Source organism: Hydra vulgaris, chromosome 01, assembly GCF_038396675.1.
Source record: "Hydra vulgaris chromosome 01, alternate assembly HydraT2T_AEP".
In the NCBI taxonomy this organism is placed as follows: Eukaryota; Metazoa; Cnidaria; class Hydrozoa; order Anthoathecata; family Hydridae; genus Hydra; species Hydra vulgaris.
The window spans coordinates 72270001-72295700 of NC_088920.1; the positions used below are offsets into that span (position 1 = coordinate 72270001).

Sequence of the window (25700 nt, forward strand, 5' to 3'; positions counted from 1 at the left end):
TTTTATAATTAAAGAAATAAATAAACAAACAAACATATATATGTACACACACGCACACATTTTAATTTAAAAAATCAGATTTTATATTTTACACAAAAATACTCGAATCTGTGGAGAGTTTTGCGCTTTAAATTGTTTATGTTAAAATTTTTATTAAATTGTTATATTTAGAAATGCATTATATGGGATGGAGATAAGTTTGAAAAAGTTGTTGAACTTTTTTGTCATACAGGTTATTGTTTATGTATATATATATATATATATATATATATATATATATATATATATATATATATATATATATATATATATATATATATATATATATATATATATATATATATATATATATATATATATATATATATATGTATATATATATATATATATATATATATATATATATATATATATATATATATATATATATATATATATATATATATATAAATTTTTTTTATTAGCTTGTAACAAATTTTTTTGTTAGATTTTCAAATTTTTATATGTCTGGTGTCAAATAAATGTCATATAGCTGCATATAAAACATATATATTTTTTTATTTTCAAACATTATTGCTGTTTTGGTAAAAATGTAGGAATGAGAGGTTTAAATAGTTATAAAGCCTCAATTAAACTTAATTATATACAATTAAACCTAATTATAGGTCCAGTTGTTGATACAGATTGGAAAGACGATTTTACGTTTGCAAGTTGTTCAACAGATAGAAGTGTTTGTGTTTCAACCATTCATGACAGCAAACCATTGAAGATTTTTTTAGGACATAAGGTTTAAACTTTATTATGCTCAATTAGTATTAGTATTAAACAATATGTTTTATAATTTTATATTAATATGTATTAAATATTTACTAAACATTTAATATTAAATGATAAGCATTTTTTTAAAATAATTTTGCTTCCAATGAGGCAATCAACTACTTTTTAAGTTGCAAGTCAACTGAAAGTAATGAAAAAAAAGTTAAAAGCAAGAACAGATTGACAAACTTAACAACCTATTTTAACCCAGATTAACCTATTTTTAGATATCCAAATCATTTTGGCTTTTATTAGTAAAGTCAGGCAGCTATTCTAAGTTTTCAATTGATTTGAGATATGGCTTACATGAGAGGTCATTATTGAAAAATATTTTGAAATGTTAAGTAGAATATAAGAGTATGTGAGGTGTTAAGTAAAGTATAAGAGTTTTGAAATAATCATGACTGCTAATGATAATTTTTTGTTTTTTTTTTAGTTTTATTTAGGTTAAAATTCACTGGATACTGGAGGCTCCAAGCTGTCTCGCTAGAGAGATTTGAACTCTTAATCAGAATTGGCTGGAAAATAAGTTTTAGTTAAGCCCTTGTTATGTAGTATAGTTAAGCCCTTGTTATGTAGAGAATATTGAATAGAATTCTAGAGAATGCTTTTGTAAGACTGAAGCCTGAATGTTGTCAGAACCACAAAGATCTCTCAGGACCACAAGGTGTTGATGAGTTTAAGTTACAAATAACTTTACTACCAGTAGTCATAGTGATTAAGATTTCTAACAATGAATTAACCTATTTCTCTGGAATGTCAGGAAGAGTGTGGTCATTAGATTCAAAATGTGAATTAGAGGGAAAGTTTTTATGAATCAGTTCTGTCCTTAGTGAAAGTCAAGATTTAGTAATCTTGTTGCCTTTTAGTGTTAGGTCTTTTAGTGTTGCCAAGTGTTAGATCTTTTTTCTGCAATTTCTTATAATAATATTAAAAAGGGTTTTTTTCATCAAGAGTGTTATATCATTGAAAAAGATTTGAGAAATTACAAAAAGAAATATCAGCTATACAATTCAGCTATACAAAAGAAATATCAGCTATACTGTACAAGAAGAAAAATATCTGCACAAGAAGAAGAAAACTTTAGGGTAGGGTAAAGCTTGAATCTGGCTAGAAGAGATAAAAGCTTCCATGCCTGCCTAAATTCAGGATATTATGAGGAATAGCTGTTTTTAGAAGAAATATGTATGAGAAATATTTATGAAGAATGTTTATGAAAATGTGTTCATGAGATGTGAGATCTTTTATCAGAGCATGATATCGCTAAAACATGATCATATAAGATGTCAGATCTTTCATTTTAGCATGATCTAAACCACCCAAGGAAAAAAAAAGAGAAATTTTAAGAGTAAAAGACAGATGAATGAGGAGTAAAGTTAAGGATAAGTAAAGTTGTGTGGAAAACAAGTCACAAAACCAAATATTTGGTAAGATATTGTGAAAGACAAATAATTTGAGTTCTGGCTATTGGTTCTAGAGCTATATGGAAAAAAACACAAACTGAAACTTTTTAGTCCCTGTGTAATAAGGTTAATTAATAAATAAACTTAAATAATTACTTGACCAAGAGGTAATCCACTGTTATTCAGAGTGGTAGCTCTTATCAAATATAAAACATCAGGTTGAGCAATTGTCAATCATTGGTGATTATAAGCACAGCTTATTCAACCGACCAACTTGCAGCTCTAGCAGGCAACTGGCCAGGCTGAGGTCCAGTCCCTGTGTAATAAGGTTTAGTTGATCAAGAAATTTTTCAACATGCCTCCAAAAAAAGCAAATGAAGATGATTTAAACAATTTCAAAATGATGGTAGAAACATTAAAAACAAGAGTTTATGCCCATGAGCAAGAAAATTCTGATTTAAAAACCAGGTTAGCAGTATTAGAAGAAAAGAAAACAACTTCAAGCAATATAAATCATATGAATTAGAATGCTATTGTTAAAGATGACAAAAATAAATCAAAAGAAGAATTGAATGTCATGAATGCAATAGTCACTGTCAAAAAAGATAATAAAAAAAGAGAAAAATAAAAAAATATAGTTATTGTTGGATTACCACTATCAACTGAGTCTGAAGGTGAGAAGCGTAAAGAAGAGGAAAGAGTTCAAGTTGAAGAACTATTCACAGAAATTGGTGTTGATAAGGATAAAATTCAATGTATTTTTAGATTTAAAGCAAAAAAAGATAGTAATAACAGCAAAAAATTCAACAGCAATCCTATTTTAGTTGAATTAACAAGCAAAGATGATCAAATGAGTGTACTAAATCAGCTAAAAAATATAAAAATAACAATAAATTTACAAATATTTATATCAATCCTGATCAAAATGTAGCTGAAAGAAACCTTACAAGAAAACTGGTCAACGAAAGAAATGAAAAAAATGCAAAGTTAGATGAAAATGGTAAGTTAAGTATGGGATTAGATGCAACAGAGTTGTTGAAATCCTTATCAATAAACAACCATAATAAAAATAGCAATATTAAAAGATGTCTGTCTTGTTAGTACACCAATGCAACGTCTTTAAATAACAAGTATAAAGATTTAATGTTAGAAATTGAAGTTAAAAAACCTCAAATGATAATGGTGTGTGAAACATGGTGGACAGATATCTCTTAAACAAATGTACCAGGTTATTCACTATATCGCAAAGATCATTCTTATAGAAAGGGTGGTGGTGTTTGCATTTATGTTCACAATAGTATCAAATCATTTGAAGTATCAAATAGTATTTTGGACAATAATTGCATTGAGCAGATATGGTGTTTGATTGATATAGCAAATGAACTGATATTTTATGTGGATGCATTAATCGTACAGGTTATAGCAATTTTGAAGTATGTGAAAACATAAGAAAATCAATTAACTCTGCAACTGATTTAATTGAAAAAAGAGAATTTAATGGTTTATTGCTATGTGGTGATTTTAATTTTCATATGGTTAAGTGGAATGATAAAAATATTGGTATTGTTAATGACAATAACGAATCAACTTCAGCATTTATTGCATGTTTACAAGATAATTTTCTGCATCAAAATGTAATAAAACTGACATTTCAAATGAACCCAATCCAACAAACAAATGTTGTTGATTTAATTTTAACTGAATCAAATGGTAGAATATTCATGTTAGAACATTCTCCACCTCTAGGAAATATACAACATGGTCATCATATACTAGACTACAAATTTTCTTCAAAATCAGAAGATAAAACAAAAAAGTTAATTAATCAAAAATTTATGTTCAATAAAGCAAATTATGATAAATTTATATAAATATTTTTATGATTATAATTGGGAAAAAATGTTTGAAAAAAATCGATGTAAATGAGTGTTATCAAAAACGGTTAGAAATTTATAATAAAGGATGTGATGGTTTTTTTACGAAGCTTCAATACAATGAAATAATTAGACGTAAACCTCTATGGATGACAATAAGTTAAAATGTTTATCAAAATATAAAAGAAAACTTAGGTATACTTGCAAATGCAATAGATTTAAAGACAAAAAACTGACAAAATAATATAAAAAAACAAGTAATACACTGAAAAAGTTAATTAAAAAAGCAATTAAGAAATATGAAAAAACGCAACAAACGCTAAAAAGAATCTGAAAAGTGTATATGCTTATATCAACTGCAAGACGAAGATAAAAGATACAATTTTTCAGTTCAGTCTTTGTTAAAGAAGAAAAAAATAGTCTACCAAGTGTTCAAAATCATGCAAATGTCGAATGTCAAACTCTGTTATTCACTTTAGAAACTATAGAAAAACAATTATTGAAACTAATTGTAAATAAATCAACTGGAGTCGACAAAGTACACCCAAAAGTTTTAAAAGAATGTTCAAGTGCGTTAGCAAAACCACTATCAATTATATTCAATAGATCATATTTAACTGGAGTTTTACTAAAACAATGGTTACACCTCTTTTCAAAAAAGGCAACAAACTGGAAGCTACAAACTACAGACCAGTCTCTTTAACATCAATTGTATGCAAAGTAATGGAAATTATTGTAAGAAATTGTATAATGGACCATTTGATTACCAATGATTTGATTATAAACGAACAGCATGGTTTTGTAAAAGGTAAAAGTTGCAGTACAAACCTATTGGAAACACTGGACTTAATAACACAAGCTTTAGATGGTTTCTCGATAAATATTGCGTTTTTGGACTTTGCAAAAGTGTTTGACACTGAACCACATGAGAGATTATGTGTTAAGTTAGCTAGTTATGGTATAAATGGTGAACTCTTATATTGGTGGAAAGCATTTTTAAGTAATAGAACTCAAAGAGTTGTTTTGGGCGATAATGTTTCAGATTGGAAATTAGTTTTAAGTGGCATTCCTCAAGGTTCGGTACTTGGTCCGCTATTGTTTATTATATACATCAATGATTTGGTTGTAAATTTACAAAATCAATGTAAACTTTATGCTGAAGATGAAAAAATAATTTCTATATTGCAAGGTGAGTCTGAGTAGAGTAATTTGGCCAAGCAAATTCAGATTGGTCAAGCAAATGGTTCATCAAGCTTAATGTAGATAAATGCAAATTTTGCATATTGGACCAAATAATCCTCAATGTATCAATAAAATAGTAGACGGCAGTAATGATGATGAGACAAACTTAACAACAACCACTCTAGAAAGAGATTTAGGCATTTATATCTTAAATGATTTGAAATGGGAAGAACATATTGCAGTTGGTAAAGCAAACAGAGTTTGCTTTACCAACAAAGCAAACAGTAGAGTTGAGAGAGGGTTATAACCACTATTAAGTAGCCTCCTCGTCTATAGTGGCTTTCTTGGCTTTGGGGAGGTGAATTAACAATTAACAAAGCAAAACAAACAAGAAGTTAGGATTGATAAAGAGGTGTTTCAGTTATTTAGATGAAGAAAGCACAAAACTATTATTTACATCGTTAGTTCGTCCTCATTTAGAATATGGTGCTTCAATATGGAATCCTTATCTTAAAAAAGACATTGAGAAAATAGAAAAAGTACAACAAAAAGCAACAAGAATTCATCAATTAAAAGGTTTAAGTTATCATGAAAGACTAGATAAATTAAAAATGACAACATTAAGTGAAAGAAGAATAAAAGGTGACATGATTCAAATGTTTAAAATTATTAATGGTTATGACAATGTAATTTGGCATCATCCACCAGATTTTCTAACAAACGCAATCACTCGTTGTCACAACATGCGTATTAGAAGACAATTAGTCTAACAATCAACTGCAAGATATGAATTTTTTTTATAGGATTTCAGAAAAATGGAACAAATTAAATCAAGAAACTATAGATGCAAAATCTATTAACATTTTCAAAAACTCTTATGACAGATTAAAAACAAATTAACTATATTTTAACCTTAAGTAAAAGCTGTTATAGTCTAACAACTACTGTTGTTAAACTCCATACTCAACTTGCTGCGTTGAGTATTACAGCAAACATTATTATTATTTATTTTGATTTAAAATCACCAGTAGCAGCAATACTGGCAAATGAATAAAGAGAATGGTATTAGTTAATTTTATCATGATTCGGTAAAGTCGTATTAAAAATAAAAATGAAAAGTAATGTGTCGAGTAAGAGTGGAGTGGTGTAAATTAGTGAAATTCAAAGAAGAAAGATGACAAAAATACAATGCACCCAAACAATACTTACAATAAAAGAAAATAATTTTTTTTTATAAACACTTAAAATGAACTAAGATATACAACAAGTATATCACCAAACAAAAACTTATAAAACAAAAAGTTGACTACAAAATAAAAAGTATGCATACAACAATCTAAGGCCTCAGAATAGAAAAAAACATTAATGCTAATGTGTAAACATAATTTGTGTAGAAGAAGTAATTGAGTTAAGTGGTTTTAAAAAATAAAAGAAAAATTGAGTGAAGTAGTGTTGAAAAAATCGAAAAAATGATTGAAAAAAATAAAATAAAAAGTGAACGAGTGAAGTCAGAGAATTCATACTTGATTTCATGGTTTTGAAACCGGATCTTATTTCATATTAATCCTGATTTTTTAATATGGAACTATTTTTAGATAAGGAACTAAAACTACTGTCGTTAATTTAGGATGTGGTCAATTGTGTACAATGGGATCCTACATCATCATTATTAGCAACTTGTGCTGATGATAAATCTGTCAAGGTATTTATTTTATGTTTTAAGAATAAGGGACAGAATTCAATGTTGAAAACTTTAAGCATTGATAAAAGGCTACATTACAAGTCATATTGTTTTATTCTAAGTATTCAATAATCAATTACTGTAATAAAGTATTACAATATAATTTCTTATACTATATTATAACGTCTTATACTTAGTAATCTTTTATAGAGTTATTAGTAATTAAATTCTTATTTAGTTATACTTCTGAATTGTTTTATTTTTGGAAATTACTATTATAATTTTAGCTTTGGAGTATGAAACAAGACGATGCTGTTGCTAGTTTATCTGGTCATACAAAAGAAGTTACTCTTGTAAAATGGGCCTCCTCTAGACTTTTAGGAAGGTATAGTTTAAATTTGTAATCAAATTGGGATCAAAACAACTCTTAAGTCAAAGTTTGTTTAATGAAAGTTTTCGTCTTAGTCAAAGTATAAATTAGTAATGATTGTTGCAGTGTATACAACCTATACAGACACTAACTCTGTTAACTACAACACCTGAAATAGTTATGCAACCACTGAGTTGATTTGCTTGACTGATTGAAATATTATTTTTGTGTAAAAAATTTTCTAAACTAAAATCAACAGATTTTTATAACTTCACTTTGAATACAACAGCTTGGTTTCTAAGTTTTGCATTACATTGACTAAAAAACTTCTTTTTTTTTTTTAGTGCAAGTTATGATCAAAGTATTCGAATATGGAATGTAGAAAGTTTAACGTGTTTATATGTATTCAACAGACACTATGAACCAGTGAACTCAATATCTTTTGATCCAACTGGGCGTTATCTAGTATCAGCTGCTTTAGATGGCCTTCTAAATATTTGGGAATTAGAGGTAGTACTTCATAATAATAAGAGGACAGAACCCCTGTTAAACTAATAGATACCCAGAAATCGAATTGAAAGAAGGTGGAATAAGTTAATGCAAAATTAACTTTTAACAAATTTTTACCACTCTCTTGATAAAACAAAAGGATGTTAAAAAATTATATATAATGATATAAAATTGAATATAAAATGAATTGAAAAAGGTTTATAATGTTTATGATTTATTATTGTATCTCAAACTCCTAATATTTGTTTCTTTTAGAAAGGAGAATGTATTCAATCTCAGCGGAGTAATAGCGGAATCTTCGAAGTACAATGGAGTAAAAATGCTTTCTACATTAGTGTTTGCCAGTCAGATAAAACGGTGAGTTTTGTAAGCTACTAGGTTTATTAATTCTCTAGATGGATGTGTAAATTTTATTTTTAATTTGTTTCAGATCAAAATATTAGATACTCGAAAACTACTATAACGATTTTGACATGTCAAAAAATGATTCATCTTTTTCACCAACGTTACTATTTATTCAACAACATGATCGAAATTTTGAATAAAATTTTGTAACAATAACAACGCTAGAACTATGTTACTATCGATACATCTACAATTATGTTAGTATCGGTTTTATATTGAGGCTGAAAACACGTATTGTCGTATAATGTAGAATGTGCAAGTATACTAACGTATACTATTATATCGCATGGATGCAACGAATATGTTAGAAGAAACCTTTTAGGATTTTTTATTCTGTTTTTAATTCTATTTTTGTTCTGTTATAAATATTGCAAAATTTATTTATTATGAATATTTTTGGTTTACGTGGATGCATATCACGTTTTTATTGCAACTTATACAGAGTATGATTTCTTAGTCAACATTTGTGAATGGCAATTGGCTGTAGCTTTTATATAGAGGAATATATTGTAATATGATAACTAAGGTTTATGCTGCAATTTAAAGTTGACCACAACCCTAGTCTTGCTGTTTTTGTTTGTAATACAAAATAGTCGCCTACTAGCATTATTTGATCTTCATTTTCCGTAAACCAGAAGTTTTACAAAGTATTAACAAAAATTTAATCAAAGTAAGTTGCTGTATGTAAAATGTAAAATCCGTAAATATTTCGCAGACCCCCAAGATTTTACACAGTGATGCAAGTTAGAATATAAGTCCCCTTCAACTGCATCACAAAAACCGCTCGCCCATTTAACAATTAATGTTTAGTAAATAATATAGTTTATCGTGCTACTGTTTGCACGGAAGAACCTGATCTTAAAGAAAAAGTATATTTTGATATTAGTGAGACACAAATTAAGATACGCAAATCTTTTTTTTTAATCGCGGTAAAGTATAAAGGTGATTAAGCTTTTTATCTCCGATGGAGAACGAAGAGTTTTCAAAGTGAGGCTATTCATAATCTATTATTTTATGAGGTTAGAAGAATATTTACTTTATCAAATTTAACAATTAAAATAATTAGTATATTATTATTTCTAGAATAGTAATAAATTGAATATATCGTCGTTGGCCAGGTAATATCTCACTTGTGTAAAAAGCAAAATTTTACAGGAGACTGAAAAAACTATATATTTCAATGAAATGAGGTTTTAAAAGTAAGAGTAAATTACCTGGCCAACGACGATATATATTTTTTATTTAATATGTAAACATATATTTTATTTATTATAAAAATCATACAAACACTTTTGACACACTTGAGTAGATTTTTATATCTTGATGTTGTCATATATATTATTTATATATATATATATATATATATATATATATATATATATATATATATATACATATATATATATATTATATATATATATATATGTATATATATATAATATATATATATATATATATATACAACGGGGGAAAATGCAGTTTTTTTTAGTTTCCCGAAAGTTTACATAGTTGGACATCCGCCCTTTTAACATTCGCCGATTCAATTCTATTAATCACCCTCTATAAATATTTTTACAAAATAAAATTACTAATTTAAAAATATAGTTTAAAATCAAGAATAAAAGAAGTTAAGAATAAAAATAAAATAAAGTTTATTTAGGTTTTTTTTCAAGAGTATTTTTGAAAATTGTTTTGCATTTCAACATTGAGCTGCTTGTCCCAAAATTTGAAAAGTATCTTATACTTTCTTCTAAACCAGTTTTAAGTTATTTATAGAGAATTTTCATACTTTATCTATGAATGTTGAAAATAAAGAAACAATCTCAAGCAATATGCGAAAAAATAAAAAATGCTGCTATTTTAGCAATGGAAAAACAACAAAAAGAATCAGGAATTTACTCTAAATCATGGTGGACATCAGAAACTAAATCGTGTAAATCTCTTTCCACTTTAAGGGAAAAATATAACTACAGCCAAAAACAGGAATGCATTTCATTTAATAAGTACAAGCTAGCTCGTAAAAATTTCCGCAAAATTGTAAAATTAGCTCATAACTTAAAAATCAATAAAATCACAAAAAATATTGAATACCTTCGAAAGTAATCCACAAAAGTTTTGGAATATCCGAAGAATTAAATCAAATCCAAACACTTGTATTTTCGTTATTAAATAAAACAAGACAAAAAAGAAATTGTAGAAGAATTTAGAAAAACCTTTAGTACTATTCTCAACACTTCCACGAGTACCAACACCAACTTTTTTTTTTTTTAGTTTATTTACCGTAATAAAGAAGACCGTATGGTCTTCTTGGGGCACCTAAATAAACTAACAAACAAAAAAAAATATTTAGGTGCCCTAAGAAGTCCTTACGGTCTTGTCACAGACACCGCGAATGAGCATTTAATAGGAAGTTCGCGCCTTCTTCCTAACTGATGTCGTAGAACTTGCCCAGAGGTGGGGTATGAACCACGGATCCTTTGTTTCTGAAGCAAGTATGCTACCACTGCGCCACGACTGCTCACAACCAGGGGCGCTCAAAGCATTTTTTGATCTTTGATTTAGATAACTTCCAGGCATGGAGCAAACTCCAAACATTAATATGTTTATACTTATGTCAAATAAGGATGCTTTGCAAAAAATTGCGATGATTGGAGCTTGGGAACAAAAAAGCCCCAAAATTTTTGGCTCCCCCGCCCCAAACGTGAGAGCAGTAAGTTGATGAAAAATTTTTTGTACTATTTTCAACTAGACTTATATTCATCGATAAATTTTAAATTTCATAGTAAAATATTTTAGTGTTCAAAAATTATGACTATATAAAGTTTAAACCTCCCTTAATTTGAGGGGGTTGCAAGTTTTATATTGTCATAATTTTTGAATGCTAAGAGATGATACTATACAACTTAAAATTTATCGACGAATATAAGTCTAGTTGAAAATAGTACAACAAATTTTTCATCAACTTGTTGCTCTCACGTTGGGGGCAGGGGGAGCCAAAATTTCGGGACTTTTTTGTTCTCAAGCTCCAATCATCGCAATTTTTTGCAAAGCATCCTTATTTGACATAAGTATAAACATATAAATGTGTGGAGTTTGCTCCATGTCTGGAAGTTAGCTATCTCAGCAACAAAAAAATGCTTTGGGCGCCCCTGCTCACAACTCATAAATAAGCCTAATAAAATACTCGTGTTAATTTCCGACATCGAAACTTGTATTCTTAAGCTTAGATCTAATAAATCACGTGATTCCTGTGGAATAACTGCAGAACATCTTAAATACTTAGTTTACAAAATATTATTATAAATACAAAGTTATATTGTTATAAATACAAAGTTTTATAACAATATAACTGTTCCAATAGTAAAATCCTATAAGAAATCTCTTGATAATCACGATAGCTATAGCGGAACTATTATTATGCCCATTTTGACAAAGCTCTAACTCCCTTAATAAAAATTTACCTTCCTCTAATACAACCTTCTTCACTGATACTTGATTTTTACATTCATATTTAACACATCAATAATGGAAAACTAAATTTACCTCCCTTTAAAATTTTGGGGTATGATAAGTATTCAATTACACATCAGTGCATCAGTGAATCAGTGCATCAGTGCATCAGTGCATCAGTGAATGGAATCAAAGTACAGTGCATCAGTGAATGGAATCGAAGTCTTGTGTGCATTGTGAATGAGTTTGAAAAGCTAAAACTTCAAAATAATTTATCTTCATTTCTTTATTAAAAACAAAATAAGTTTAAATAAATTCTAAAAAAAATTTTATTTTTATTTTTTATCATTATTAACTTCCTTTAGTTTTCCTTTTTTTTTTTTTTACTATTTCTAATTTCTATAGAAACTTTATTGTTTTTGTCATTAATATTTATTACTTTTATTACTGCTTTTTTTTACTTTCATCACTGCTTTTCATTACTATTACTATTACAATTAATATAAATACTATCACTTTTGCTGTTACTTTCGCTCTATTAATGAATAAAGTTATTATTGTTGTTATTATTATTTTTTAAATTAGTATATTTAATATAATTATTTGGTATCACTCCTTTGATCAGGATTCTGCATGAGTGATTCCTTCCTCAATCGATTATTTATATTTATTTTTATTAATTATATTTTGATTTTATTATTTATAATATTATAGATATTCTTATTATCATTGTTTTCAATATTATCGTTATTGTTATTACTATTATTATTATTATTATTATTATTATTATTATTATTATTATTATTATTAATATATTATTGTAATAATATGATTGTAAATTTTGAGGAAAATAAATATTTCGTCGATTTTGTCTTTAAATATATTATTATGGTAAAATGTCCGGAAATATTAGATAGCCACTCTCATTAATTTGGTTTCAAGCACAATAACTCCACTCTTCGTGCAGTGTTCCTTTTAAGTGAAACAATAAAATATCACAACAATAATAACTCATCAATATATATTTGTAGTTTAGACGTAAATAAGTCTTTTGATAGCTGTAACTGAGATTTGTTGTTTTAAAAACTTTGTTACAACAAAAAACTACCGCTGTCAGTAGTTCGCGCACCACAATCTCTATACTTATCGGGTACTGCTAATACATCGTAACAAGGGCATAAATCAAATCATTTCCGTATGTCTCAAGACGTGCGACAAGGATCAATTTTATTACCACATTTATTAAATATATACACTCAAAGTATATTACATCAACTTGTTTCAGATTGCACAGTTGGAACAACAGTAAGTGGTATTATACTGGTATTATTGCTTACGCAGACGGCATAATCATGCAAAGTCATACTCTTTCTGATTTACAAGAATTGGTTATTAAAATTCAGTCACAATGCCAAAACCTATATATCAAACTAAACACTGAAAAAACCGAGTTTATTAAAAATCCGGTAAAATTTCAATCACAAAATACAGAAAAAAAAATACTCGAAAACGAGGTTCAAGTTTCATTTGATGTAATAAACTTGTATCCATCAATACCACTAAAGGAAGAAACTTTAATTCTTATAGACCAATTAAATAAAGATGATTCCTACAAATATTCTACTAAGTTTACTATATCTGAAACAAGACAACTCAAAGAGCTTTGTTTACAACGCTGTTATTTTCTGTGGAACAACGAAATCCATAAGCTTGAGAATTCTGGCCCTATAGGTCTTTCATTCGTTTTTACAACATCGTGAACAAAACGCTTTCAAAATTGTAGTATATATATATATATATATATATATATATATATATATATATATATATATATATATATATATATATATATATATATATATATATATATATATATACATTTATGAAATGAAAATGAGCATATACAGTTATGTATATGCTCATTTTCATGTCATAAATATATGTAACATATACAGTTATGAGCATGAAAATGAGCAGTACCTGGATTTTTTTTAATATTGTTGAGCAATTTTTTTTACTAATTACTCAAAATATTTTATTATTTTGACACTTCGATTTAACAGAATAAAAAAAAATACGTCAATTGCAGTTTTACATTTTATTTCATAAACAAAATAATAATACTAAAAATGGTTGCAGTCGTTAAAATAGCAGTGGTATCTGAATATGGAGGAAAATAAAATTTCTAGTATTAAACTTTGAAAAAATTGTTTTTTTAGAATAAAAAAGTAAATAATAAGTGCAATGTAATGATATTTACCCTTAGTATCTTGTTGCAAAACCTTTGTTTTGGATAACGGTATCCCAACGCCGATGCATTGAGTCAACTATACGTTGACATTTTTCTGCGAATATTGCGTACCATTCTTGTTGAATAGCTTCTCATAACTGCAGAGCATTAGTTAGATTAATAGCAGAAACTAATTTTTTAACGTGTTTCCATAATTTTTCAATGGGATTTAGGTTGGGTGGTTGAGCAGGCCACTCCATAACCTCAACCCCATTGACCTGAAACCACTTCATTGCAACTAGTGTGTTTCGGGTCGTTGTCTTGTTGAAAGACCCATTTTTGTGGCATACTTTTATTAGCATAGTGTAGCATAATATTATTGAGGATGTAAACATATATATGTTGATCCATGATACTATGATAATATGTTGATACATGATACTCAAATGATACCAATTTAATGTATAATACGTTTATAGATATTTTTGTATTTCTTTATGATAAACACTTCCCCAAAGTAATAAAAACAATTAAATTTAAAGACATAAATTCACCTTGGTCTTAAAAAATCATCTAAGCGGAAACAACGATTATATATAAAGTACCTTAAAAAAAAATGCGATAAAACAAAATCGGAATACAAGAGTTATGCAAGTCTCTTTGAGAAAATTAAAAAAACCGCTAAAGCTAATTATTATAATAAACTACTTGATAAGTGTCAAACAGATTCTAGGAAAACATGGCAATTATTAAATGAAATTATTGGTAAACCAAAAATTAACAAACCGTGCTTTCCTAAAACTATAAAAATCAACCACAAAACAATTCATGATGAAAACGTCATTGCAAATGAGTTTAACAACTTCTTTGTTAATATAGGATCTAAACTTGCTTCCCAAGTTCCTAGTGCAAATAAATCTTTTGATAAATATTTAGATCGTAATAAAAATGAATTGAATAACGAAAAACTAACCATGTTAGAATTTAACCATGTTTTTAAAAGCCTAAAAAGAAACAAAGCAACCGGAATCGACGACATCAATAGCAACATTATAATTAATTGCCAAAACGAGCTTTAAGTTCCTTTATTTAAAATATTTAAACACTCCTTAGAGGAAGGTATCTTTCCTGAAAAACTGAAAACTGCGAAAGTAAAACCTATTTTTAAATCAGGAGATACAAGTAAAATAGGCAATTACAGACCAATATCAATACTTTCTACATTCTCTAAGATACTTGAGAGAATTATGCACAATAGAGTATATACTTTTTTTAAAGAAAATAATTTTATTTACTCCAAGCAATTCGGCTTTCAAAAAAATACATCAGCTGAACACGCAATCCTTCACCTAGTTGATGAAATAAAAAACTCTTTTACAAACGGAGAAGTTACATTAGGTATATTCATAGATCTCTCTAAGGCTTTTGATACAGTCGACCACAAAATATTATTATCGAAGCTTAACATGTATGACATAAGGGGTAGAACGAACAAATGGATAGAAAGCTACTTAGATAAACGTGTGCAATCTAAATACTATGGAGATAATAAACTCTCTAATCCTTCCATATTAAAGTGTGGTGTTCCTCAGGGTTCAATACTTGGGTCTTTGCTTTTTTTAATCTACGTTAACGATCTCTATCGGGCATCAAAAAGAATTTCAACTATAATGTTTGCTGATGATAGCAACTTTTTTATCTCCGGAAAAATTATAAACGAACTGTGCGTAGAAATGAATCAAAAGTTAGAAAAAATTTCTGGATAATTTAGGGCAAATAAACTTTCTATTAACTTAAGTAAAACGAAGTTTTCTTTATTTCATCCTTCTTATAAAAAAAAAGAAGTTGAATCTTCTCGTCCAAAATTGTTTATTGAAAATAGAGAAATAAGTAGGGATAATGTTACTAAATTTTCAGGTGTTTTTATTGACGAAAATCTAAATTGGAATAAACATATCGCCTATTTAAGTAGTAAAATATCTAAAAGTATCGGAATAATATACCGATCACGCCATTTATCGAAAAAGTCGCTACTCAAACAAATCTACAATAGCTTTGTTCAAAGTTATTTAAATTACGGTAATACAGCATGGGGTAGTACCTATAAAAGCAAACTAGAACCTCTCTATCGTAAACAGAAGAATGCTATACGAGTAATAAATTTTAAAAATAAAAACGAACACACAAAGCCTCTTTTTGAACAGATGTCTTTACTAACATTGTTTGAACTAAATATATATAATGTTCTAAGTCTTATGTATAATAGTAAAATGCAAAAAACTCCTTCAATTTTCTATAGTCTTTATAAACAAAAGCCCGAGTATAAATACCTGTTGCGCACAAATAGTACCCTTTTTGAGCCTTCATGCAAAACTAAGCTTGTGCAATTTAAAATTACTTATTGTGCACCTCATATCTGGAATAAGTTTTTATTACTTAATCAAAATATTGTTAACCTTGAAAACTTAAATGGCTTTAAAAAAACTATTAAAAAGAGTATTTTAAAGTATAAAAATTTATTTACTGATTTTTTCTAAATTTGTTCACTGCTAGCTTCTTATAAAAACTCTTATTTTTTAATATACTTTAATATTTATTTCAAACATTGCGTTAGCAATAAACGTGGTAATATTAAGAAAAAGTAACGATACATGTTTGTATAATTGTTATCTTACACTTTAATACAACTATAATGTAACAATTTAGCGTAAAAATTTTGTAAATATTTTAATTTTTCTATACGTATATATATATATATATATATGTATGACAATGTAAAGCGGTTCTTGATGATAAGACCTTTTGGTCTTCTGCAAGTTTCCCGCGTTCTTCTTACAGTACGTATTACAGAAGTTTGTTTATTATTTATGTTTGTGATTTTTTTTTTTTATATATATATTTATATGTATATTCAATCTTAACGAATCTTTATTATGTAATCACGAAAATGTAAACTATGGAACAAAAAATATATATAAAAAAAAAAATACTATCAATCTTATAAATAAGGCCGACACTATTATATGAGACGAAGCCTTATACCCAGACTTTGGCTTCACCATTTTTCTATGACTTAATGGTTCTAATTTTTTCTGGAAATCTGTATATATGATTAAAATTTACCTTCTCTATGATGCTTCAAAATAGTTGTGCGTTCTACTGGAATTTATTAATTGTGTAAATTAAAGAAAATATATATTGTGCTATACTGTAGTTATATTTCTCTTGTTTATTTACACATACAAATACTGAGAACCACTCGGTACTTTCAGATATTGAGATATCTACCAAACAGTTTCAAATATGAACATACTATACTATCATTCTCGCAAGTCAGTTATTGATTTGCTTACCCAGAGCGACGAATCTTGCAAATCTTATTAATATCTTTCTCCTGTTTCCTTACGAGATATTACTAAAATCTCTTTCGGTCATCGGTTATTCCGCGCCAATTTCTCTAATTGTTGTCGGAAATGAATCAAAATAGAGTTTTTTACACTTGCGATATTTTTTAAATATTTGGAAAGAAAATTTTTATATCTAGTCCAGAAATATTTGTTTTTAAAAAAGATACTACTGCATTTTATTGAATTTCAACAGAAAAACAATATCTGTATCTCAATAATCAATCTATCTATTTTTAAATTATAATTAATTAAAACTTTTTAAGTAAATAAAAATAAATAATATAAGTTATTAATAAATAAATAAAAAGTAACTACATTAAATATATATTTATATAAATTCAATTTTCATTTTATGAAGTAAGTTCATGATGTATTCTCTTAAATGCAAATATTGCATTATGATGTATTTTTAAGATGTAAATTTTATAAACAATTTTTTGATATGTATGTAAAGGTTTTGATATTTACGTTTAGTATTGTAACTTAAACGGGGTTCGTTATGTTACGTGCAAAATGTCCATTATTTTTACGTAACCGAGACGTAACATTTTACGAAACACTGTAACGTAACGTTACGTGCAAAATGTCTGTATATATATATATATATATATATATATATATATATAAATATATATATATATATATATATATATATATATATATATATATATATATATATATATATATATATATATATATAAATATATATATTAGTAATAGAAAATCACTTAACAAAAATTTTTTCCATTTAACACTGTGTTTCATCAACAAAGATTCATCAGAAATGGATCAGAAATGGATATATATATACAGTTTTGGACAAAACATTTGCAACCAACATCGAACAATGCCAAAAAGTGTTCCTAATTTTACATGTCTTAAAAACGAAACGAACTATACTACTACAGCAAACAGTTCAGGAGTCTGGAGTCATAGCATGCCATAACATGAGCAATCAGCTGACAGGCGACAGCACACAGGCAGAATTTCGTCGACAAGTGCCATTTTGCAGCGGACAAAACAAGTACAACTTTTTTGGAAAAACGTCACGGAAGTTTTTTAATAATTAAAGGAAGTATCCAGAAGTTTCCAGAAGCATGCAGAAGCTTCAAGAAGTTTCCAGAAGAAGCATCTGGAAGCATCCAGTAGCACCCAGATATATCCAGAAACATTCAGAAACATCCAGACGCATCCAGAAGCTTACAGAAGCATCGAAAAGAAGCATCTAGAATCTTCCAGAACAGGTTCACACAGGTTCATTTTACCATATAAGAGACATGTAAATCGACATGTAATTCAGTCAGTATATGGAAGTCAATCAGTCAGTATTATCAAGACAGTTTATCGAAGTGAGTTTTATCAAAGTGTTTTATCGAAGAACATCAATACAAGAAGTGAAATACAACAAGTGTTTCATTAAATTAATACAGTCCACATCCAACCAAGACGTTGTGTTTCACAGAGCATTATTGTATCATCACAAGGTAAATGTAACACGGTAAGCCTTGAGAAGCGTGATTATTTATTTTTATTATTTTTATGACTTCAAGTGCAAAAATGGCTCCCGAAAGTCTTGGATTGGAACTAAGAAAGAAGATTATTGGCGATTACGTAAGTGAAATGTCACAAAAAAGTATTTGTGATAAATATCGCTTGAAAAAATGGACCGTATCAAGACTATGTTCCAAATATCGTTCTACGGGGAAGTTGGCAGCAGATAACAAAGGTGGAAGACCGCGTTCCACCACTTCTAGAGAGGATTCTATGATCGTCAGATCCGTCAAGAAGGATCCCTGGATATCATCAGTCGAGCTACAAAAGCAATTAGAGCTGCCTGTATTGGACCGAACAATCAGACGACGTACTGTTGAAGCATGATTGTTTTCTCGACGCCCTGCAAAGAAACCGCTGATTTCACTAAAAAACCAGAAGAAAAGACTCCTGTTTGCTACATCTCATATTGACTGGAATGTGCAGAAATTGCGAACTGTCCTGTTCAGTGATGAATCGAAGTTCAACATCATTGGGAGCGATGGCATTTGCCGTTTACATCGACTGGCCGTAAAACGCCTCGATTTACGTTACTGCCATAAGACCGTGAAGCATGGTGGAGGCAATGTAATGGTCTGGGGGTATTTTTCTGCTAACGGTCTAGGTCCAATACATCAAAACGATGGAATGATAAATCATTTCATGTACAAAAATATCCTGAAAGATGTTATGTTACCTCATGCTGAATGGAATATGCTAATAAAATGGGTTTTTCAGCAAGACAACGATCCAAAACACACTGCAAAAGTAGTCAAGCAGTGGTTTCAATACAGCCACCTATCGGTGATGGATTGGCCGCCTCAATCTCCGGATCTCAACCCTATCGAGAACCTGTGGGAGATCGTCAACCGCAGAATTAATCGTGAAGGTGTTCGTAATAAGGATCAACTGTTTGAACAAATCCAAAAGGCCTGGGCAGCGATTCCACAAAGTTTCATTGATCACCTGATCGAATCTATGCCTTGAAGATGCAAGGCTGTGATCGACAACAAAGGATTCGCCACGAAATATTGATAGCAAAATACACCTTGGTCAACATTTTGTCAAGTTGCACTTGTTTTGTCCAGAAGGAAATCAACTTTTTTTAATACTTTTGATTAATTTATTAATTTTTGTGTACAAATAATGAACTTTGTGATGAATAAAACTTGAAGAACTTTGTCTCTAAACAGTTACATAGTTATTTCTCTAAATTGAAAAAATGCAGCACTTTTATATTAAGAAACTAAATAGCATTATTTGGTTGCACTCGTTTTGTCCGATACTGTATATATTTTTTTAAATATATTCGTCATTATTAATATAAGTTTGTACAACATTTTACCGTGAAATATATGACTGGAGCAGTAGAAGACAATAGTCTTATCATCTTGCCCCATTTTTGTCGTTGACAAAATATAACAAAAATATAAACCAAATACAAATATAATAAAATATTTATAATACATATAGTTTGTATTTTTTTTTTTTTTTTTTTTTACTTCTTTTACAATGAACATCATTAAATAACCAAGCAAGTAATATAATAGAATTTCAAGAAAAAGTGAAGATTTAAATTGAAAAAGGAAAAATTTTAAAAATAAGAAAAAATTTTAAAAATAAGAGATTGTTTCATTAATGTTGAGGTCTAGTAGCTGCTGTTTTACAACGCATTTAAAATGTTGGAATGAGTTTTTATTTTGTTTGTTAGAAATGAGTTCCACAATTGGGGTCCTCTGCTAGATATTGGAATTTAGATTGTCTTAAAGAGGTTTTCGGAATATAGTAGTTCTTGATAGAGTATTTTGTTTGATATTTGTGATTAATAAGGCGAAAAAAGTTATGGAAGACTTCAGGGACCAGATCATTTTTGAGTTTAAACAGCTGAAGAATGCAATAGATATTTTGTTCGTAGATATCTAAGAACTCTCAGTTCCTTCATTAAATGTTTAGAATTGGCATTTCTATTTTCGTTTGTTAATATACGGCATGCTTGTTTCTGTTTTTTATAAATTAAATCTAGTTTTGATTGGTAGGTACTAGCCCAGGCAATATTGCAATAGTTAATATAGCAATGTATATATGCAAAATAAAAACTTTTAAGGCATGCATTATTAAAAATATATAGTTTTTATGCATAATTCTAATGTTTTTAGATATTTTGTTTTTTAATATATTTATGTGGTCTTTCCAGCTAATATGTTCATCTAAAAATACCCCGAGAAATTTAACTGAGAAGGCTCGATTTAGTCTAACTTTGTCTAATAGAATATCTGGAAGTTTTAATGGTAGTTTGTCTGAATTGTATGGTTTTGTGAAAAAGATATAATTACTTTTCTTAATGTTGACAGAAAGTTTGTTTGCTTTAAACCAATCGCTCAACTCTTCAAGTTCCTGATTTACTGTATTAAAAAGTGTAGTAATGTTAGAGTGGGTATAGAAAGCTTGAGTGTCATTAGCGAAAAGAATGAAGTTCAATATAATCGAAGATAAAAATATGTCATTTATATAGATAAATGACATATTTTTATCTTCCAGTATATTGTATATTGAAAAGCAGAGGTGCTAGAATAGACCCCTAGGGAATATCACATGTAACGATTTCAAGGGGAGTGTATGTTTTATTGTAAAATAAGGCTTGTTTACGGTTTTTTAGATAGCAACTGTACCATTTAAAATTTTTATTTTTATACCATAATTATAAAGTTTGTATAGAAGGATCTCGTGGTCCACTGTATCGAAAGCCTTTGAAAGGTCGATAAATACTCCAAGGGTGTGTTTGTTTTTGTCGAAGCCATTTAAAATTTCGTTAACTAATTTTATTACAGCATGTTCAGTTGAGTGGCCTTTTTTAAATCCGTATTGGTTATTGTAGAGGATGTTATGATTTTGAAGGTATGTAAAGAGTCTATTTTACATTATGCGCTCCCATATTTTTGAGAAGCATGGGAGTATGGAAATGGGTCTGTAGTTAGATAAAGTCGAGTCATCTCCGCTTTTAAATACTGGAACTACGCGTTCTAATTTTAGGCGGTCAGGAAAAACTCCATTTTTTAATGAAAGATTAAAGATATATTAGGGGATACTTAATAACGTCATAAACGTTTTTAACAACTTCAGAGTCTATGTCATCAAGACCAGAATTTTTTCTGGACTGTATGGTTTCAAAAGCATTCCAAAGCTCATCAGGAGATAAGCCATACTCATCCATTGTAAAGTCTACTTTTTTTAAGCGTGATTTAAATAGTTTTTTACTTTGAGTTATTTTATTTGCTAACGTCTTTCCAATGTTTATAAAATAATTGTTAAAGTTTTCAGCAATTTCTTTTTTATCACTGATAAATATGTTTTTATCATTAGTATTTAAACGTTTAGGCAGTGTATTACCAGAGTCAATCTTTTTTTTCCTATTATTTCTTTTATAACATCCCATGTTTTTTTGTTATTTCCGATATTGTTTTGCAATAAATTAGAATAATAATTTTTTTTTGCTTGTTTTTTTATTTTTTCAAAGAGGTTTTTATAATTTTTGTATTTGTTTTCATTTTTGTAAGTTTTTTTTTTAAAGTATTTTTCATAGAGTCTTTGTGTTTTTTTTGAAGATTTAATAAGACCTTTGAATTTAATAAGACCTATATATATATATATATATATATATATATATATATATATATATATATATATATATATATATATATATATATATATATATATATATATATATATATATATATATATATATATATTTATATATATACTACTATATATAGAGCGCTACTATATATAGAGAGCTAAACACAACTTTTAAGGCTTTAAAAAGTAATGCAAAGCGAAATACAACTTTTTAAGTTTTTAAAGTAAGGTAACGAAAAACAAAAAAAGTACCTTTAAAAGTTAAAATAACTTACGATATGGTTAAGCAATCTAAGGTACTTTTTTACCTTTAAGTTTAAATTTATTTAATTGACGTAAAGTAGAGTGTAAATTGAGACGTAACGTAACATTAAAAAAATCTATGTTTGAGACGTATTTTAGTTACGTCTCAAATAGTCTAGGTTGAGTTACGTTACGTTACGTTTCAATTGGTTACATTTTATAAAGTTAAAAAAAGAAACAATTGAGACTTAACGTTGCGTATTGAGACTTTATCGTTTTTTCGTGACAAAAAAACCAATTGAAACGAAGCTATTTTCAATGAAATTAAAATAAGAGATAGTATTTCGCAATACGGCAATGATAAACAAACCATTACTGCATTATCAAGTTTATTTACTTAATATTTAATTAAAAAATAGAAAATGTAAACTTGTTACCAATTGTAACCGATTGAGACGTAACGTAACTTTAAAATGTTATAAGGATATATATATATATATATATATATATATATATATATATATAAATATATATATACATATATGTATATATATATATATATATATATATTATATATATATATATATATATATATATATATATATATATATATATGTATATATATATACATATATATATATATATACATATATGTATATATATATATATATATATATATATATATATATATATATATATATATATATATATATATATATATGTATATCCTTATAACTTTAAAATGTTATAAGGATATATATATATATATATATATATATATATATATATATATATATATATATATATACATATATATATATATATATATATATATATATATATATATATATATATATATATATATATATATATATATATCAGGCCTGTAGCAACCAGGTGGGCAGCAGGGGCATTTGCTCCCCCCCCCCCCTCCCAATAATTTTTTAGATAAATAATTTTGAAGAAATTGACTGAAAAAATGACTTAAGGAAACAAAAAAAGGACCTTAAAACTATTTCGGGGTAGTGCTGCCCCCCCCCCCCCATAAATATAATATTTGTTCCTACGACCCTGTATGTATATATATATATATATATATATATATATATATATATATATATATATATATATATATATATATATATATATATATATATATCCTCCGTAAAAATCAGGACTATGGTAGCCCTATATATATATATATATAGGGCTACCATAGTCCTGATTTTTAGAGGAGAGCCCAGCGCTAAACTAATTAAAATTAAAACTTTTATTGAGTTCTCCAGCGAAAAGATCAGGACAATGGCAGCCCTATATATATATATATATATATATATATATATATATATATATATATATATATATATATATATATATATATATATATATATATATATATATATATATATATATATATATATATATATATATATATATATATATATATATATATATATATACATATATGCTCAAATTAAAAAAAACTATTTATTAATCAAAAAGTTAGTTTTTTATGTTTGTTGTTTTTTCCAGTTGCTCATTATTCTATTATCTGCAACACAGCTATAACATAATAAGCAAGTTTAATAAATACATTTTTTTTTCTTTTTTTAAATTATTACAAAGTTAAAAAATATTTTGCAATGAATTGTTAAAATATTTAGAATATTTGTTAAATCAACAAAATGAACCAATTTTTTAAAAAAAACATCATTTAACTACAATTTTCCTTTCTAATATAAATAACATGAGCTTAAGTATCAGTTAAATGAAATTTAATGTTTATAGAAGCAAACGCTACATTTTTTTAATTCAAACATCAGAAATTAACTTACAAATTTTTTCAAATTTAAAATTTATTTCAATGTGTTACAACTAATAACTTTTTATAAACTGGTGTTAAGAAAAACCACTCTATCATTGATATATCCAGAATTTATTTCGGTTTCCGGGATGGATATTTATTTATCTGATTATGTCTGGTAATTTTGATAATTTTTAAAACCTCAGAGGAGAAGATTAGAAAATTTTAAAAATACATAATTATATAATTTATAGTATATAATAAATACTTATTTTTTAAGTAGAAATTAAGTTGAAATTGTAATTTAATATTATAATAAAATGCGCGCACAACCAAATGTATTTTAGAAATCGAGCCTAGATTACTTTATCGGCGATGTTTTAAACTTATTTGTATGCACATTCTGTATTTTCTGTATTGGTTTCTCTCAGCTTCTCCATCTTCTCCGCTTCCTCTTTTTTATTTTTTTATTATTAAGTATATATAGATATTTTAAAGATAATTTTTTGATTAAGTGTAATTTTGTTTTAAATGAGATATTATAATCCAGACACCAAAAAGACAACGGATTTGATGACAGATCATCCAATTTTCAATCAGTCCCATAAGGGCTGTATAATGTTTTGTAAAATGGCGCAGCTTTTCTATTGGGGATTAGATAAGGATTTTTATTAATAACATTAAAATAAAAAATTAATTTTATTTTTTAAGATTATATTTTTAAATACTGATTTATATTTAGATTAAACTTTTAAGTATAAATTTTTAAGTATAAAGTTTGATTTTTTTGTCAATTAAAATAAAAAAACTTCAAAAATAATATTTTTATTATTTACATTTTTTAGTTATATCAAAGTTATACCGATAGACTTTCTTAATCTCATTGGTATATTCTTAACCATTTTTTTCCTATATAGTTTTGTATACACAATAACATAAATAAGTGTAAATAAATTTTCTTTTATATATTAAAAATCTTTATCATTGTTGTTGTTCTTGTTGTTGTTAATGTTGTAATTATATATATATATATATATATATATATATATATATATATATATATATATATATATATATATATATATGCATATATATATATGTATGTATATACATATATATATGTGTGTGTGTATAAATATATATATATATATGTGTGTATATA

General features: G+C 27.1%; 2 protein-coding genes across 4 annotated transcripts in view; both read left to right on the plus strand.

Annotated features, from left to right (window-relative positions):
* Positions 1-8802, plus strand: part of LOC101239746 (F-box-like/WD repeat-containing protein TBL1XR1) — a 41191-nt gene extending 32389 nt beyond the window's left edge. Inside the window, exons 8-14 of the mRNA XM_065789114.1 lie at positions 172-232; positions 666-787; positions 6903-6977; positions 7244-7341; positions 7671-7836; positions 8092-8193; positions 8267-8802. Coding sequence (XP_065645186.1) covers positions 172-232; positions 666-787; positions 6903-6977; positions 7244-7341; positions 7671-7836; positions 8092-8193; positions 8267-8299 — 657 coding nt within the window. The 3' untranslated portion in view covers positions 8300-8802. The remainder of the gene's footprint in view (positions 1-171; positions 233-665; positions 788-6902; positions 6978-7243; positions 7342-7670; positions 7837-8091; positions 8194-8266) is intronic.
* LOC100201881 (cytoplasmic protein NCK2) overlaps positions 2303-25700 on the plus strand; it is a 41970-nt gene continuing 18572 nt past the window's right edge. The window contains exon 1 of one of the 3 annotated variants that reach the window (XM_065789115.1): positions 2303-2345. The gene's annotated coding sequence lies outside the window, so the exon portion shown is untranslated. Of the gene's footprint in view, positions 2346-2530; positions 2548-25700 lie in introns of those variants that run through there. The other 2 variants (XM_065789116.1, XM_065789117.1) reach the window with 2 other exon arrangements.